Source organism: Pterocles gutturalis, unplaced genomic scaffold (assembly GCF_000699245.1).
Source record: "Pterocles gutturalis isolate BGI_N339 unplaced genomic scaffold, ASM69924v1 scaffold26228, whole genome shotgun sequence".
Taxonomy (NCBI): domain Eukaryota; kingdom Metazoa; phylum Chordata; class Aves; order Pterocliformes; family Pteroclidae; genus Pterocles; species Pterocles gutturalis.
The window spans coordinates 21,913-41,150 of NW_010126476.1; the positions used below are offsets into that span (position 1 = coordinate 21,913).

At 39.6% G+C, this 19,238-nt stretch overlaps 1 protein-coding gene across 1 annotated transcript in view; it reads right to left on the reverse strand.

Moving 5' to 3' along the window:
• RAB2A (RAB2A, member RAS oncogene family) overlaps positions 1-17,895 on the reverse strand; it is a 33,653-nt gene extending 15,758 nt beyond the window's left edge. Inside the window, exons 1-4 of the mRNA XM_010079004.1 lie at positions 17,879-17,895; positions 12,947-13,023; positions 9,876-9,943; positions 1,217-1,299 (exon numbers count right to left, since the gene is read on the reverse strand). Coding sequence (XP_010077306.1) covers positions 1,217-1,299; positions 9,876-9,923 — 131 coding nt within the window. The 5' untranslated portion in view covers positions 9,924-9,943; positions 12,947-13,023; positions 17,879-17,895. The remainder of the gene's footprint in view (positions 1-1,216; positions 1,300-9,875; positions 9,944-12,946; positions 13,024-17,878) is intronic.
• Positions 17,896-19,238: the final 1,343 nt, after the last annotated feature.

Consider the following 19,238-nt stretch of genomic DNA (forward strand, 5'->3'; position numbering starts at 1 on the left):
TGTGAGAATAGGCGAACAAAAATTTAGTAAACAAGGTGCATTAATGAACTTTGCCTAAAAAGTAATTGAAAACATGTTTGCTACAAAGAGTAAAGAGGATTCTTATAGGTGTAAGAATCTGTAATTTTATATACATATAAAATCTGCTGAATGGAATTTTAGAAGTCTGTAACAGCCCCAACCAATTCAAACAATAGTACAAAAAACTTACAAACTCATATAGTAATATTTGTTCGACCGAAGGCAGAAAATGGCTGGCAATTTTTTGCGAATTTATAAACTGAATAATGAATTTAGCAGCAAAGTCTTTTCCAGTAAAGGTACACAAATATGGCATGATATAGATTTTACAGAATGTGCATGCTAAAGATTAAATCACATGCTTCTAAAGTGTGTTTAAGATTTCACAAGAGTAAAACCATCTATTTATGAATCAAAGATTCATTGGCTGGAGATCCAATGGAAAGAATATGTTGCTTCCTGATATTTAAAAATAAATGGGGAACAAAAGGAAAAAGATCTAGGAAATCTCTAGTGAAAGTTGCTACTTAGTTCAGCAATGAGACCCAACATCCACAAAGGGAGCCACACATCCTAATAGGAACATTTTCAGAAACCAGCCACAGGACCCAGTCTTGCAGATAACAAGCTGTACAGAGACTTTATTCAAGACAGCAGGAAAACCGTAGTGTTATAATAGCTGTTCAGAAGTGACTAAGGCCTGTATTTTCCCAACCTCATAAACACAGCAATGGGGGGAGTTTTAGTATTTTTATGTAACTAAACTTTGATGTTTTACTATTTCACTCCTTTGCAGAATGGCACTTCAGTAGAAAACCTGCTATAACTAAAGACAAATTCTAGCTCATGGTAATAAAAACCACTAGAAAGCAATTAATGAAATATTTTAAGGTCTTTCTCAATAAAGGTAATCCAGAGGTTCATGGTCAAACAGTTTATAAAAATATTTTGTTTCCTTGTTCCTCAGACTTTATGTATGCTTTTTCCTTGACTACTATACAGAGAAAATCGGAAGTATATGGGTTACATCAGCTACATCTTGATTTTGAGTACTTAAGGAAAGTTGGCAAAACATTAGATTGCAAATATCTATAAAACAAGCCAAATGCAGACATTTAATCACTGCTATATACCATAACACAACTCTACAAAGACATATAACTTTAACCCACTTATACCTCTTTGGTACTCTCACCTTGTAATGTCATACACTAGTAAAGCCCCTGCTGCCCCTCTGTAGTATGACCTTGTAATGGAACGGAAGGACTCCTGCCCTGCCTGGAGAAGACAAAGTTTAATTATTTCATGTGAAATTAATTTTTTGATGCTTAAAACCACAAATTTAAAAATCACAGAATCATAGAATTCTACTTTTCTGAGGATGGGGACAAGAAGGGGTATGGAAGGGAAATCAAAGAGGGGACAACTGGGGACAAAGTCTCTAACACTAGCAAGAGAAGGCACATAAGGAGAGGACACCAACTACAGCACTGTGCTGTTTAAAAAATAAAAAAAAAAAATCAGAACAAGACCTCTAAACCTTTTTTGGCAATCCCTGACAATCCAATTTACTGAATGGCTTCACAATACATGAATCATTATTAGAGCACAGAATGGACTCCTAGCAACTAAGCTCTGAAGACAAATTTGAAAGGAAGCAAATAACCCAGAGCTTCACATTTGCATTCAATAACCCGCTCCCTGGGGCAGCTGTTGACACTAGAATAAATAAAGCCCATTGTAAATAAATGATGAATGACATCTTTACGCCCACCATCTGCTGGTGTAAAGGTTGTTGGAAGGCCAAGGATGCAGATTTTATCCGTTATATCATAAACTGCAGCCAGCTTTCAACAGTCTTCAGATGGAATTCTTTCAGTAATCATTTTACTATTATAAAACAGAAAATGGTTCTGAATTCAATTTTACACAATTCTGCTCCACAGTTAATCAATTTCCTCTGTACTTGATAAATAATGCTTGTCAAACAGCTACAGGATGCAAGAGTCATCTTCACATGCACTGGTGAAAAACTTCAGAGATCCTACATGAATTAGATAGTTCTCACAGCAAAGTATTCTGCACAAATGTCAGCATTTAAAAGAACACAGTCCTGAAAAATAAATATTCATAGTTGCAGACCTTGAGGTCCCCATGCTCATGTTTTTCAGAAGTGCTATCTAGCACCTGACAGTTGCTAGAAGAAACACTTCCTTCTAATAATTTGTAACAAGAGAAGCTTTAGCATAATTCAAAGATAAAGACACAATTAAGAAATGCTAATAATAACGCTGTAAAAAATCCTATGTGCAGTATGATAGTTATCTGCACAACTAGAGGAAATTACCCTGATTTAACCCCCTGAAAAGCAAGAATTAAATCTTTATCAAATACAAGCTACTCTTCAACCCTACCTACAAAATCAGTGTACAGAGAACTCTCTCTTCTCAGAGTTTCTGCACTTTTCTTAATATAAGGTCTTCTTGAATTCAAGAAGAACTTGAACTAGATTCTGTCATTGAACAAGAACAGGGCCACAAGTTTTGAGACATTCAGTCTCCAGAAAGCATCCTTATCTTCCAGAATAATCAGTTCCTTCAGTTTAAGAAAACACACTATCTTAACCATCCCAGTGGAAAAAGCTACAAAAGACAGACAATATATTTAATAATTCCAACACCGTTAGACTACACTAGCACATGCACTGGGCCAAGAGTGCAAGTGCATCTTTCTGTAACCTAAGGTAACAGAACACAGACAATATGCACCAAGGAACAGGAAAAATCCCAAGTTTTTAGCGCAATACTTGATTCTCCACCCAGAAGCTACACTAAGCTCTACAGCTTTTTATTGGTATGGTGACTAGCTCAAGTGCATGTCAGATGCATATAACGTTTCCCTCCTAACTAGACAACAGACAAGCTGTTACCAGTGTATTCCATGTACTGCCTAAAATCACCCATGAAGTGGGCTCAGCCGACCACACCAAGATTGCCTGTTTTACCTTCAGAAATTCCACCCTGACATGGGAAATTTTCTGCCTCCCTGAGCAAATGAATCACGTTCAACCAAGACATTATTACCATTATTTTTACAATCCTTCCCATGTTTCCCCAAAATCAGAACTTTTTTTCCCCCTTCCTCTTCCATATTAGAAAGCTTTTCCCATAGAATCACAGAATGGTTGAGGTGGGAAAGGATCTCCGGAAGGCACATGTTCCGCCTCCCCTCGCTCAGGCAGGGTCACTCCGAGAACGCTGCCCAGGTCCGTGTCTAGAGGGCTTTTGAAGATCTGCAATGATGGAGACCCCAGACCCTCTTTGTGCAACCTGTGCCAGCACTGGGTGTGTACTGGGGATGGGGAGGGAAGACCCAGAACAGCAGGAGCAGCAGCACTCTAAATGACTGTTCCACAGCATATTTCCCAAGGCTGTGTTAGATCCAATACAGGCAACACAATCCTTTGCTCCAAGGCAACTCCTGGTTACACCTGCTTTCACAGTTATGCTGCAGTGGAAGTGGTAAGATGGAAGATCTTTCTGGTAACAGATATAGACCATGACAGCTATTTCACATGTAGAAACTCTAGCTCAGACAAGGTTGCCTACAGGCACCAGTAAAGGCATCCTGAACAGACCTGAACATGCATCCTCCAGAGAAAAAGGTGCTAGCTCTGATGTGTGTAGTTCACTAACTATGAAAAAATGTGGGCCTCTGATAAAGAAGTGATGTTTCAGGAACATTGAAGCTATGTGGCTGTGTTACCATTGACACAGTATCTGCGGCATGTTTGAGAAGAGGCTCCAAGTGTTACAAATATCAGTGTCACTTCCAAGCATGTGCATAGTCACATATGTGTCAGCTGCAAAATGTGCAGGCAAGTCTTTGCTGTCAAAAAGCAAGTTCCTTAACTGCATATTTGTGAATCTATAAACTAAGGAAAAATTTTTTAAAAGCCATGATGCAGTACAAGGAAGTAGTTGGACAATGAAATAGGATCCACAACAGCACATCTCCCCAGAAAACAGCAGTCCTTTAATTTTACTGAATTCTCTGTTCTCAGTGCTGAAGAAATTGGAAAGTTTCTTCCAGGACAAAGTTACCCGAGTACATCCCAGCAGACCTTCAACATTCAAGCTGACCAATAGCTTTTGTTAGGATGAAACTTCATAGTATACATCTGCATGAAACTGAGAAACTGCAATGCACCATGACTAGCAGCTCTAGACAGCTTCACTCTTAAGAAGGGTATGCACACGGGGTATGTCCAAACCCAGGGACTGAACACCTCATTCCCCTCGGGAATTACTCATCTTCTAAACTTGTTTACACTTGCATCAGCTGTATGGAAGACTGAAAAGACATCTAAGAAACAACCAGCTCACACCAGTGTCATATTACCTATGACAACTGCCAGTTCGGAACTACTCCACAAAGCTGATGCCTGGAACAAAACGTTTCAGAGAGAGAAAGGAGCAATACACACCTTTGAATAGAGTTTTGAAAGTTAAAAATAAATTAACAGCCTTTTAGTCAAGTGGCAACTTCTTCATACAAATACATTAATCTTTCTTGCAATCATGTCTCTATTCCAAAATAAAAAGAACTTTAAGGTGATTTACTAGCATGTAATACAAAGAATAGGCATAAAAGTAATATAAAAATAATAAAAAAGATAACACCCTGCTGCTTTCCAGGAAAGACATTCCCAAACAAGAGCAGAACTAAACATGCTGATGAAGAGGAATCCATAACAACTGAAGAAAACATTAAAACTTAGGTGGAGGATTCAGCCAAGATACACATTGCTTCAGAATAACCCTGTCAGGATATAAGAACTGAAATTTCAAGAGGACTAGAGACCCCCAAGGGTGAAACCGTACCTATGTCTAAATACAGATCTGCACATATGCCTTTTCCTCCGATGTTGTCAGTGCATGCCATTTAGACATCCAAAGCAATTACCAACACACAAACAGAAAGCTTTAGCCCTCCGCTACTAGAAGTACCCTTATTATTTAGTTCAGGTTATAAATACATTTGAAAACTTTAGGTTTTAAGTAGCTACCCTCCCTAAAATAGGAGTTCCGCTACGGACAAAAGGAAGTGAGTTGCCCTCCTGCCATCTAAGGCGTTATCCTAAGCAAGAGCTTGCTCTGTTACTGTAGAAAGCCACAGATAAACTGACAAGAAACACTACAACCAGTCAGAAGATAAAACACCAATAACAGTATTTCAATAACCAAATACATTTAAGCACACGACAGGCAAAGGTTTGTGAACACTAAGCCAGAAGATGTATCAAGCTACTTTAGCTTCCTACATCATGGATGTGAACAGAAACTCAGGTACTGATACTGAAGTTTGGACCATGGGTCTATTACACAGTCTGAACTGATGATCAGATTAGCTTCAGGAACCAAAACAGATCCTCTGCAAGTTCTTGACGTTCCTTCACAGCAGTAAAACAGAGGGGCGTGAGCACTGAGTCATCAAAACTTGAGCTGTAAGATGTAGCCACATTCTTGCAGGTCCAATGGTTAAAGAGTCAAATTAGTAAAAAATTAGTAGAATTCACCAACTGCCTGTGAACATAAAAATAGGTTCCAACTACCAAAGCAAGTAGAAAATCTCATGAAGTAGACAATTAGCACAAAACCCGCAGGGGTGAGTGCTACATCCTAGTAATTGCCAGTATCACTAAGAAGAAATGAATATTCATTAAATGAATTAAGGGAACTTTATTTGGTTCTACTATATTCAAACAATTTGCAAATATATCAAAAATAACTGTATTTCCAAGAAGGATTAGTATAGTCAGAATATCTGACAGTGGACAGACAAGTCACACCCTGGTTTCAGAGAAAAGAGACATGCCTTCAACAGTTATGCCTCCTGTCTTGTACAAATGCGCTTTTGTGTGCAAGCTCTCAATTACTAGAAAATATTATCAATTTAATTAGAAAGCTCACTTGTATGAAAACCAAGAAATTACTTGAAATTTGCTTATAAAAAAAGATTATTTCAGATATTTAGTCTTAGTCGGAGCAAGCATAGCCTTAGTCTAAGGTGTTATAAAAACATAATAATGAAAAAACCAAACATTTTTAATCACCGATTTCCATAAAATGAAGCAGAAATAGCGATTAAAAATATTTTATTTAAATACACAGGAAAAATTCTCACTCATATGAATTTAATGTAGAGAACATAAGTAGTATCACTTAGGATCATCACTGATCTCTCCCCTTGCAGCATCTGAGAGAACTAAACTCCCTCTTTCAACTACTACTTATTTTTGCTCATCAACAATGCCTTGTTAGTAACAGCCAATACAATACAGAACATCCCCCTCAACAAGAAAATGAAGGCTACTGACTCAGCCTGGTAACAAGCCCAGTATCTTTCTACAACAATGCAGTTTTTCCGAGGAGAAGCAATTGTAATATTTCTCAGTGTTACACTGTCACAAGACAAACCACCTCATCTACACAGGTTGCTTAAACCCATAAAGCTTAGTAGCTCCCAGAATGGTCATTTTGATCCTTGACAGCTTCTGCTGACCACTTCTAGTTCCCTAAGTTATTTTTGTAACTGACACCAGCTCAAATACCACACTTCCACAAAGAGAGCAGCTTAACTTCTCATAGGAGGCAATTACCAACCAACCAGTTTTGACAAAGATATTTCTCAGTCTCTCCAGCTACTGAAAGCCATTACTAAGATTAAAGAAACAGCAAAGGAAATAATCTAGAGACTAAAGACAGACAGGAGACATGAACAATCTGGCCCAATACCTGCGCTTCCCTTGACTGACTCAAATGCATCAGAAATGACAAGTGAAACCCAAGGACTCACAGCCCTAAACCCCAGGCACCCAAGGACTCACAGCCGTAAACCCCAGGCATGCCCCAGCACCCACAGCAGCATGCTAGCAGAGTGGGATCAGGAGCAGCCTGCAGCTGGGAGAGAACAACAGGACAGGCTGTTTGCTGGGGCACATACAACCAGCAGTGGAGCTGGGACTGCAACATGTAACACCACATATGCAAGGGCCACAATGAACACCTTTCCTGGAATGTGGGGTTTGGGGGTTTTCTTGGTATTGTTTGGTTTGGGTTTTGTTTGGTGCGTGGTTTTTGGTTGGTTGCTTTTTTTTCTTCTCAGACTAGTTTCACCAGACTGCCAGCTCACAGGACCAAATACTGGACTACAGTTTCTAATGGGCATCTGTGCATTCCTTGAGCATATCTCTCAGTTCAGCCTCATCTGAAAGGAATTCCGTTTGCATACTCCCACATGAAAACCAGGCTGCAGTAAGTACATCTAACTTCTGTAACACACCCCTGATCCAAACTAAGACGCTAACAAAAAAGTCAAATATTCTTGGGCTACAATACCAGAGCACACAAATGGATCTCACAGACATGCCACAGAGTTAGCTCCAGCTGTCCCTGTAAGTTGTGACATACTCCTGCAGCGAGGTATACTGCAGGTTCCATGTACTCCCATCATCAGGATATACCTTTCCTTGGAGCTGCAGTGATCTGCTGAAGGCAGCACAAACTGAGCGCCATTGCATAGACATTCCTGGCCAGAAAAATCTGAATTCAAGTGTTTGATTCTCTTAGAAAGCAAGCTCTTATTCACTGTTAACCAGTCAAAACAAACTTCATCCAGTTCTCCCCTGATGTCTCTGCTCAGGATGCTTTCCGTTCAGTGACTGATTAAAAGCAGGTATGTAGGGCTAGCACTAAATCAGAGAAGTGTTGGTCCTGTGACTCAGTAAGCACCAACTCAAACAGAAATGCTTCCTGTATTTCCTTAACCATAGGTGTAAAACAAACTTTCTCTTATCAAACAGGAATTGTTACAGATGAATAAATATTGAGATGGCACCAGTAGCAGCTAGCAGTTTTCACTAAGAGAAAAAACTATTCAGGAAAGACTAAATGCAGAGACAATACAGACATGTAACCCTGGTCATTACGGACATCTTTGTGCACCTTAACACTGGTCGGTAACGATGTAATTGCCAAGAGATGTTTTATGTTTCTTATCTTGCTATTCCTTCAACTCCTTTGCACCCAAGATCAGAACAAAGACAGGGGAATTTATATATGCTTACAAACCAAGATAGGATTAGAATTAAGTATCCTGTGTTTTAAAAATCAGATTGCATACAGTTAGAATTTTAACTACAGCCAATACACCGAGTCATTCTTTGCTTACAACTTCTAAATTATTAACTACTACACAGGCATACAATCTATTCAGTGTATGGAAGTTTTCAATGAGGATTTTTAATTTATGTATGACATCCTTAGGAAGCTAGCCAGATAAAAAACCCTGCCCAAGAAGAGTTTGTGAGTTATAATCAAAAGCAATTCTGTTGAAATTTTGGTTATTGGACACTTGGCAAGCATTCAAGAAACCAAACAGATTGCAAAGAGCTACTGAGTCAGAGGCACTAAGAAAAACACAAACTACTCAAAAATTGTTGGAAGTTCACTTGTATCCAAGGAGCAGATAGTAACACATTAGTAAATCACTTCAAAAGCCAGTGACAGACAGTGGCTCCACTGGTAGTAAAATCAGTAATTTTGTCTGCAGAGAATCTGTCCCAATTTTAGGAAACAAGGACCAATGTAGGTACATTCTCATGTAGTCACATTACGTACTAAGAAGTTTGCTTCTGACACTACTGTTTATGGAGAGATTTGCTTGTCTATTGGACTTAAAAATGATCAGCCACCTTGGTAGTCCGCAATCTACAGTTATAATAGTAAAATAGCCCAGGGCAGGAAAAGCCTAAAGCAAGCACGCTCTGACCACATGCTTCTACACCTTTTCACGGAGAACTTCCAAGGAGGCCCAACTCTTAGATGCCATTTCAAGTCATAAACGTGTAAAATAAGTAAGGTACTTTAGATCTTACCTAAGAAGTTAGCTAAAATTTGTTAACATTTTTATATACACATGCATGTATGTAGGCATGCATATATGAATCTCCCTTCATTGATCTGCTAGATCAAAAAAGAGCACATACATGATGTACCTAACAGTTTCTAAAGGTATCCTAAAGTGCTTCTGGAAAAGGAATTGGACAACCCTGCCTTAGGGAACAGTTAAGCACATTTGAAAGACACAGCTATCAGTATGAGCATCTTAAAGCCACTGCATCCCAAGTGTAGACATTGAGGCTGACTGCTCTATGGGAAAGTGACTGACAAGGAGAAAACACCTGAACTTCACTAGTGGATGTGCTTAAACTGAACCACCCCAAAAGTCAAAGTCCGTCTTTTGGTGGGCTTTTACCAGTTCCTCCTTGATTGTCTGATTTACTTTCTTCAGGATTATATTGTTATAAGTTACCTTCTATGAAAACAGTAAGCCATATTTTTTCTTCTACATTGGAAACACAAACATTTCCTCTAGTGCATTCTTGATTAAAGCTAGCAGACACACCACAGTTTCCCAACAGGACCTTATATTAACCAGACCTTGCATGAATGCAGAGAGAGACAGAGTATTTGGAGAAATGTAAATTTCTTAACAATAGAGAAAACTTTCACAGAAAAGTGAAGCAGCACAAATTCCAGCCTTGCAAATCTGACAGTGTTACTTCAGGAGGTAAAGTTACAGTGCAAACAGCAGAAATTGGCACTGTTTTAAGAATACATCACAACAAGAAAGGAAATTTTAGCAAATTTTTAATCTTCACAGAAACCAAAGAAAGCTGCAAGACAAAGTACACAGTCCCACATGGGTGCTGTTGATAGAGAGCTTAACCAGAACAAAGAGAAAGCAAGTGAAGCCATATGTTTAAATAATTTCTATGATTTATTACTTACCGTATCCCATATCTGAAGCTTTATCTGTTTTCCATCAATAGTTATCATTCGAGCCCCAAATTCTACACCTGAATAGATTTTACAAAAGATAACATTACTGGCATGTATCAGAACGAAGAATGTCAAGTACTATGAAAGCAAGAATGTAAGTTTAGATTAACTTAACATTGTATTTATAAGAAATAATCTCTTTCACAATCTGCTTTTAGTTAATTTTCCAGCTGCTTTAAAGAGCTGGAAAGTTTTCCAGAAGGAAGAAAACTGCTACTTTCCAAATACTTTAAAAACACATTAACTAGAGCAGGTGTCAAGGAGGTGTTTCCTACAAAGTTTTACAAACCATTTAGTAGCTCTAGATCAGAGGGAGAAAAATACGAAACGAAGAGTCACAGTTATTTCAACACTCTACCAATGACAGATTGCTGAAGCCAGTTTAGAAGAAATTAAACCTACAATTCTCTATCAACAAAATATTCTATTAAGTAAGCAGAAAAAGTCATGTTCAAGAAGATAAAATTTAATTAAAATTTAAAAAAAATCGAATTTAATAACTGAGGGAAAAAATGAATGTATTTCGAAAAAAACAAAAGGAATTTCTTCAGTGGAAAAAATTCAGCCTTTTGTACAGTCTTTTAAAGCAATTTTAAGATCATTAACAGTAAACTTAACATAAATTGAAACTATTACCACAGTAGTTAAAATCTGACAAATGCCTAGACGTAGCGGACTTATTTAAAGGCTATCAAGTTTCCATTAAGTTATGCTTCACATATCCATTATTTCAGAAAAAATAAAGATCTGGCAGCTTAAGTTTTGTCTAAAATTGGTCACTGTCTAGATTTGGACTCAAGTCTTCTAAATTAAGCAGCCCTGATGTGAAGTACCCCAAACATTTCTTCAAAAGCTTGTTTAGAACACCAGGGGTCGGGGGGCAGCACTGCTTTCTGAAGAATAGGACAGGGAGGAACTGCTCACCCCTACACAGGATACCGGAGCCAAAGAAAAGCCATGGCCAAAGCACACTGTGCTCTCTTTAGCATCCAAATAACTTGCAGTAACCCTATGCAAACAAGTTCAAAGAACGGAGGGGCGGAAAGGAGGAAGCAGGTGAATGCCAATGCTCTCTGAAGTTGATTTTTTTCACCAACTGCATCATGCAGCTTCTCCCTCCCTCCTTCAGTTCTTTTAACAACAAATACTTAAATTCACAAATGAAAAATAAATCGAGATAACTGTTGCATTGTAAGCTCTTTTAGAGTACACTATTACAATTGTGCACAATTATTAATGTAGCTCAAAGACAGGAAAACACCTGCTTCTATGTATTTTATATTCTTTTTCCTCATCTTGTTTTCATTAGAGGTAAAAGTTTCTCTCTGAATTTCATAGATCTTAGAGGTAACATTTTAGGCTACCTATACTAAAATTTGGGGATGAATTTTGCACAACTCCAGATGAAAAGTCTTTTTTCCACATGTCCAATTTCAGTTTCCCTTCTCCTCTCCTGAGCTGCTCACAGCAGGGATAGAATCTGCACTCCCATATGCTAAAAATCATTGTATTATATTGAAATTAAAAGTTAGGCTGTGTAACACAAGACTTTTCATTCAATCTACAGGTTCTCAGGAGTTCTAACATCATCAGTTGACAGTACATTAGGTAACATCAACCCATTCCTATGACTTTGCACCCATGTTCTTAATTTATCCCTGGCTTTCTCAATCTGTTTGGGTGCTTTGGAGAAGCGTTCTCCTGGCCAAAACACACACACACACACCCCCTATCAATTAAGCAACAGGAGGCTGCTTCCAGCCTATGCCCCTTCTTCCCCTATTCAAGCGGCTTCCCATGCTCCATTCCTACACCCTCATTATGTTGCTACCAAGGTTCACCTTCTCATCCCACTAGGTTCAGTCTCTGCTTCCAGATTTCAGCTAGCTATATGCCAGGCAAAGATCTGGCACTGCAACCTCTCTGCTGAGGTGAAGCTGTTTCCCACAGCCTATCAGTTTGCTGATGTGAGGGCTGCCAAAGGCGTAAGTGATATATAAGGTGTCACAGATTTGGCAGGCCTAGAGAAGAAAAGATGACAATAACTCATGCCTCCCTAAAGAACTCAGGCTCTTTATTCAGCCAGCCTATCTGCTGCCAAAACCTCAGAAATATCTGAAAACTGGCGTTAGCCTAAGAACTTGAATTATATTACACAGCCACACACAAGGTGTGGGAGGACTGTCAAGAGAGAAATGATACATTCCGATACATGCATAATGTTTGTTTATATTTCAGGTGTCTATTTCAGTCCTCCCAAACACAGGAAGCCTACCTATTCCAAGCCCCAAACTAAAAATAGAGACTGAGGGATACATTTTGCACAAGGCTCATAACAATTAGAGCCGATAGGTTCCTTGAAATAACAAAGACGTTCAAAGGTTCTGCAACCTTATCAGGGGCTAGCATCTGGTATGCTGAACACTGAAACTGATCTGAAGACTAAGCTTGCCTACGGAAGAATTTATTCCCAACATTACTCATATACTACTACATCGCACCTAAGAGAAGTGGTCCACATCCAATTAAGGAGCCAGGAAGAAAAACCCATCCCTCCCAAACAGCAAATACCTTCACTCTTCAATCCTTCTCTATACAGAATTAGTATTCCCAAAGAGTAAATTTCTTTATTCATCTTTAAGGTTAACTCTGTTTTAGTTTATCTGTAACTCGTCTTCAAGTTTCTACGGTCAGACCATTATTCTGTTCCCTAGTGAAAAATCTGCCATTTGCATCACCATCAATGTGTTTCAAGCTTGGCCAATTCTCCTTCCATGCTCAGTTTTTAGCTTTTCTGAAGAGACAGTTGAGATACTATAGCTATGAATTTTTTAAATTGTTTCAGATTGTACCCTCCCAATAAGAAAAAAGGCTTGGCTTTATTAGCTAAGAAATATTCATCAGCTAAAGATTCACTGCTACCTTAATATAATACAAATCCTACGTTACTGCAGCACAACAAACTCATAAATGCACGCTGAGGTACCCTGGCTACTTAATCATGGACAAGAAAGACCTACCAATAGTGAGATCGTGGACTGGTTGAAACCGCTTGTCTGTAAACTGTAACAATAAACATGATTTCCCAACACCTGAAAAAAATCATAAAGAAGTTTTAAGCAAATTAAAAGAAAAATCTGTTAAAAACCAATAGAAATTAAAGTGAATGGTATATATTGTTTAAAATTCATTACTAGAACTGGAGATACTAAATTTCACCTACTTCGAAGCATATGCAATTTTTCAATAACATAACAGCTTTTAAAGTTCCAGAAACATTAAAGTCAAAGCAGTTATTTTCAAAAATTGAACAAAATTTAATTACTTTTGAAAAAGCAGTGCTGCCCTTAAAATTAAGCAGAAAAACAGACCTTCAAAGTATCATTTCACATTCTCTCTCCACAGTAACTACAGGTCTTGCTGCTACTCACAACCCTATGTCTGCTTCCCCTGCAGTACTTTCAGCTTTCTCCCAAGCTAACTACATCCTCAATAGCACCCTACTCCCACCTATCTCCTAATGTATCAGCCGCGGTAACAACAGTACATACACGGCTGCTCAAAACCACTGTGTTACTGCCCACTGGTTCCAAAAAGGCCAAAAAATAGTCCAAGCAGAACTGGCAATGGCTGAGTTCCCATTACAGCCAGCCAGACAACACAAACATTGTCCCCCTCAGATATCCTAACTGCAGACCCAAATGGGTTAACTGCTGCACGTTACACGGACACTGGCCAGCAAAAGGGCAACTTCTTCCCTTTGTGAAGCACAGAAAAGCAAAAGTTAATGCAGTCAGTAGGAGTACTCAAACTACCTGGGTTTGCAAATATAATACTTTGTACAGTTAATTTCTCCTTGTTCTTTTACTTGGAGGGGTCACTCTTCCCATTCTGCTCAGTCAAATTTCTTATTTTCAGCTTTTAAAACTTGCCAGTCATACACTTGGTTTACATACATTTAAACTCTGCACTATACCACACAACATACAATACTGTAGCATCTAAGTTCCCGCTGTACTTTGCTTTCTCTGTCCAGCAAGATATGGACATTTTAGCCACGTACTAGAGGTCAGCAACAGCTGATCAGCAGTGACATATCAGTAATAAGACAGCAAACAGAGGGATAAGGAAAAGAACCATACTGCAAGACACAAAATACATATACCAGAGGTTCGCACATAGTGACACTGATCTTTCTACTACTAACTACAGCATTCTCAAAGTGTTTTAGTACGGTTTAATGAGAAAACAAAGCCTATAGAATTGTTATCACTGCCCGGCTGTCATTTTGGTGTCAGAAGCTAAGTGGCCAGTTTCAATCACATACCAGAAATAGGAGACTTGCATTTAATTTTGCCACAAAAAAAGCTGGGACGAATTGATGATTAATATCCCAAGGAATTCAGCAATTCCCCTAGCCTAAGCAGCTGTTGGTGCTGCTGCCCCTCCTCTCTTCCCTACCGCATGTTCGTGCCCCTTTCTCTATGGTGCTTCAGAACTCATCTAAGCCGCTTCAGTCATCCACTGGGTTACTGCACTAACCTGACAAGAGTGACAAAGAAAACAGAAATGGCTTCATGCAGGGTCAGACAAGCATGAGAGTTAGTTCAAATGAGGGAAGAGAAATGCAACAGCCAGCAAATCGACAGCTTAGAGTGGCAGGGAACTGCAGCCCAAGGCGAAGTTTGCAGCATCAGCCTGAACAGATCTCTTTTCTGTAGCTCTCCGGCTTATGATAGCACACTGTCAGAACACAAGCAGCTTGGAAGCAGGTATAGATTTTGTCCAACAAAATTAGTGGACAGAAGAGAAGCGGACAAGGAATTGAGAACGCTGGAAGTAAGAAAGAAACAGAGAAGGACAGGCAGAATACTGGAGCTGTAGGGACAGAGAACACCAATCTCTAATATTTTAAGGTTCCTTAATAATTCTTCTATTCACTGTTTACATATACAGATAACTTTTAAACCACCAATGAAATAGGGCTGCCCCACTGCAGAACATCATCGGCATCTCACTTACAAAAAACAACCTATAAATTACAGCAGAATAACCTTACGAAGTGATTTCAGTATCATTGGATAAAACAGAACTCAGAACTCTCCAATATTCCTGCACAAGTCTTACAAACATTAGAAAAATATTTCAAAATCTAAGTGACAAAGTGACATTCGATTAGGTGTCCCAGCACTAATTCTCAAGTGGCAATCTGATATTTCTTCTTCTTGGAAGGCTAGTGACCAGCCTGTTGGTCCAGGAGAACACACAAACACTAGCAACAGCAGAGCAAAGCTGACAGACAAGCACGGCCCCTTCGATGCAAGGCATGTCTTGAACTGGCACAAGATGACTGCACCTCTAGTTACTTCTATGTAGCAGGACTTTTAGGAGCAGACTGCAGACTGATGGGTTTATACACATAAACAGAAGAAATACCTAGTTTCTGTTTAATGTCATTTCTGCTATTTCAGAACCTTCCAGCAAAAAAATGCCTGGAAGTCCCTAAGTCTTGTAGGGTTGTTGACTGAAAAAGAGGTTTGAAAAGTTGCAAACAAAGCTGTAGTGCCTGTTAAATTTACGTTATAATACATTTCAGATAGTATTTATAAATATTTTATTGCCTACATTTAACAGCAATATTTTTTTAAAATTTTATAGTTTTAAGACACTGCAAGTTTGTAACACAAAAGTTCTTATGAGAATAGCTTGAGGTCCATTCCCTTCCACAGCTCAAGCAGACAGTGCTGTCATAGACACAGTCAGGAGCCAGCATCAGTACCAGGAGCTGTACAGGAACTCCCAAGCAGTTCACCACTTTGTGACAAACAGATGCTGCAAAGATCAATTAACGGTTGCATGGCAGCTAATTCCATGGCATACAAATGGTTTAAAGTAACTACACTGGTTATCTCTAAGAGCAAAGTGGCTTTTTACTAGGTATCTCATGTACTTAGCACTGTAAATCTTATACCTGAAATGAGGCAGACACTCTGGGAAGAGCTGAGTACGCCTTATGATAGTCACTTGTAGAACACAAAAGGGACAGATTCTGTTATTTATTAACTCATTCTCTGTTTTACTGCCACAATTACTTTAATGTAACTTCAGATAAACCACCCCCAGGGGAAAAAAAAAATCTTTGTATCTTAAAACAAGAAATGAGCTGAGCTCACACTTCCCCAACAAACGCAGGAAAACCAAAAAGCTCTTGCTTAGGATCAAATTAAAACAATGGGTTGTGTGCTCAGTGGGGAGCAGTATGCTGCTTTGCAAGTACCTGTTCTACAATCCCTTCATCACTTCTTAGTACCCAAACAGTGACGGGAAGCGGAACTGGTGCTACAGTAGTTTTACCCTCCGGCTCTGAATTCCAAATTATCAGCCTGAGTTGGTTTTCCAAATTCCTCTGCCTCCCTTCACAGCTTCCTCTTTATCTGGGTGCTACTCTGCAGTCAACTTCCCAAGGCAAAGCACCACCAGAGCCAGAGCTTTACTATCCTCCACCTTGGCCCAGCCACACCCCAACACCTCCCTTCCTTTTATGAACACTAGTGCTCACGTCACTGCTCGGCAAGCCAGAAGAGCTAAGGACTGGAAGAGGCCTTAAAGATCATCAAGTTCCAACCCCTGCCATGGGCAGGGACACTTCCCACTAGCCCAGGTTGCCCAAAGCCTCATCCAGCCTGGCCTTGAACCCCTCCAGGGATGGGGCATCCACAGCTTCTCTGGGCACCCTGGGCCACTGCCTCACCCCCCGCACAATAAAGAATTTCTTCCTAATATCTAATCTAAATCTTCCCTCTTTCAGCTTATACCCATTACCCCTTGTCCTCTCACTCCACTCCCTGATGCAGAGTCCCTCCCCATCTCTCCTGTAGCCCCCTTTCAGCACTGGAAGCTGCTCTGAGGTCTCCCCGGAGCCTTCTCTTCTCCAGGCTGAACACCCCCAACTCTCTCAGCCTGTCCTCATAGGGGAGATGCTCCAGCCTCTGACCATCTCCATGGCCTCCTCTGGACTTGCTCCAACAGGTCCACGCCCTTCTTATTTATGGGGTCAGATAGCTGGATACAGCACTCCAGGTGGGAGTAGAGGGGGAGAGTCACCTTCTTCAGCCTGCTGGTCACACTTCTTTAGACACAGCCCAGGACACGGTTGGTTTCTGGGCTGCCAGCGCACACTGCCGGCTCATGTCAAGCTTCTTCCAGCACCCTCACGTCCTTCTCCTCAGGGCTGCTCTCTGTCCATTCTCCACCCAGGCTGTATTTGTGCTTGGGATTGCCCCGATCCACGTGCAGGACCTCGCACTTGGCCTTGTTAAATTTCATGAGGTTTGCACAGTCCCACCTCTCCTGCCTGTCCAGGTCCCTCTGGATGGATCCCTTCCCTCCAGCATGTCACCACACAACTTGATGTCATCGGCAAACTTGCTGAAGGTACAAATGTCACTAGATATATACTTCTAACCTGGCTTACCAGCTACTTCTAGTTTTCTAATAGTCTGCACAACTTCCAGATGTTTCATAAGCCCTTTTTTTATCACAGGCCACAGCTCATTGACTCTCTCCTTCATTTCCAACCACAGCATCTTTACGCAACACAGCAAAGTGCAATACCACCCTTTCACAGGCCTGAGTATAATGAAACATCAACCTAAAGCAAAAACTTTTCTTAACCTCTTTTCAGTCAGTTAGCTGTTAGTCACAACTCTCATCAATTGGGAAAATTTTATTTAAACTAATAGGAATGATAAACTACAAAATTCCAAGCAGCCAGTTATAGAGCAAAGGGACTTCACACACCAATTACAGCATGGACCAGAAGGTAAGAAAAATAACCACCAAAATCCTTCATAATGGCTACATAAGTTTGGGAAAAGTCATAAAAAAGGCTTTTAAACTCTTTTAAAAGATGATTCAGCTTCAATACTTAAATAAATGAACATTGCTGTAAGTTACTTATAACAACATATCTGAAGCCAATGATGTAAGTTTTCCTTTCCACATAAAAATTAGTGCAGACCCACAAACTGAAAGGAGCTGTTAGCTTTATCACATTGACTTAGTACGGCACTCCAGAGTCAGCAGTTGGGTAGGTTTAAAAAATAAATAAATAAAAATTATTTCCAAACAAGATTAAACTACATGAGCCTGTAGAAAACCTCTTCATGTCCTGGATGATCACAAAAGACTTAGAAAACTGCCAGCCATTCATAATAAATGGGCTTCAGTCAAGACTGGGGGGGAGGCTGTGGGGTTTTTTTTCTTAATTAAAGGTTAGAATTAGTATGAGTCTCATGAAACCATTTATATGGGCTTGTACTTACAGGCTGTTATTTCCAGTTAACTTCCAAGAGGCTGCAAAGATGTACTTATACATCACCTAGTATCTGCTCTTTTAGGGATCCAAGTATCATTGAAAGGGTCTCAAAGCAAGATAGAAGCCATACAGATCAGTACTCTGGTTTTCAGCACAAACTAATTCCCAAACTATCATGGGGTGTTAACAACAGCTCTAGTGGGATAAAAACCTGTTTGGCTTTGAAGTATTGTTACATACTGGTAGAAAGTAAGGGCAAGAGGCTCTGGTCATGCACAGCTGCTGCTCCAGAAAAACAAGTGCACTGACATTAGAAACATTTCACAAGGAGGGCTGAAAAGTAAAGCCTATCCAATTGCTTGACTTCAACATTTGAGAAACTCCTAGACAAGTGGAAGGGTTGACTAGACAGCTTTACTCCAGAGGGTAAGGAGATCACCAAGCAATTATGCTTTCTCTCATCATCCTCCCCTAATAAGAATAACTTTGAGATATTGTTGGTTTATAACCAGCAACTACCTGCTGAAATTGAAAGGCAAGTGAAAGCTCATTACACAGCAAGCTTTGAGGGCTGCTGAACTAACATAATTCAAGAAAAATGGCAGACAGACTACTCATGGAAGATGCAGCAACACTGATCAGTAAGAGACACTTAGATGGAATTGACAAGTTATGTTGGTGGCAAGAAATCTGAACATTGTAAAACTGGTATTTCAGGCATACTGAAGTTCAGCAGCATTCTCTGGTGAAATCTAGTAAATGTACTCTAATATAAGAAAATCCTGCTTAATGCATATTAAATATTCTGTGAAAAAAAAATCCAGCTCTAATATTCACAGAAATCTCATGTATCATTCCCAGTTCATTCCCATGTGGTACACTGCTGGTAATGAAAATATTTAAGCAGAAAAGATTTCACCATCATACAGAAGAAAAACTTTCAAGAAAAATATTACAGACTTCCACTCACCAACTGCAAAAGCAGGCAATACTTC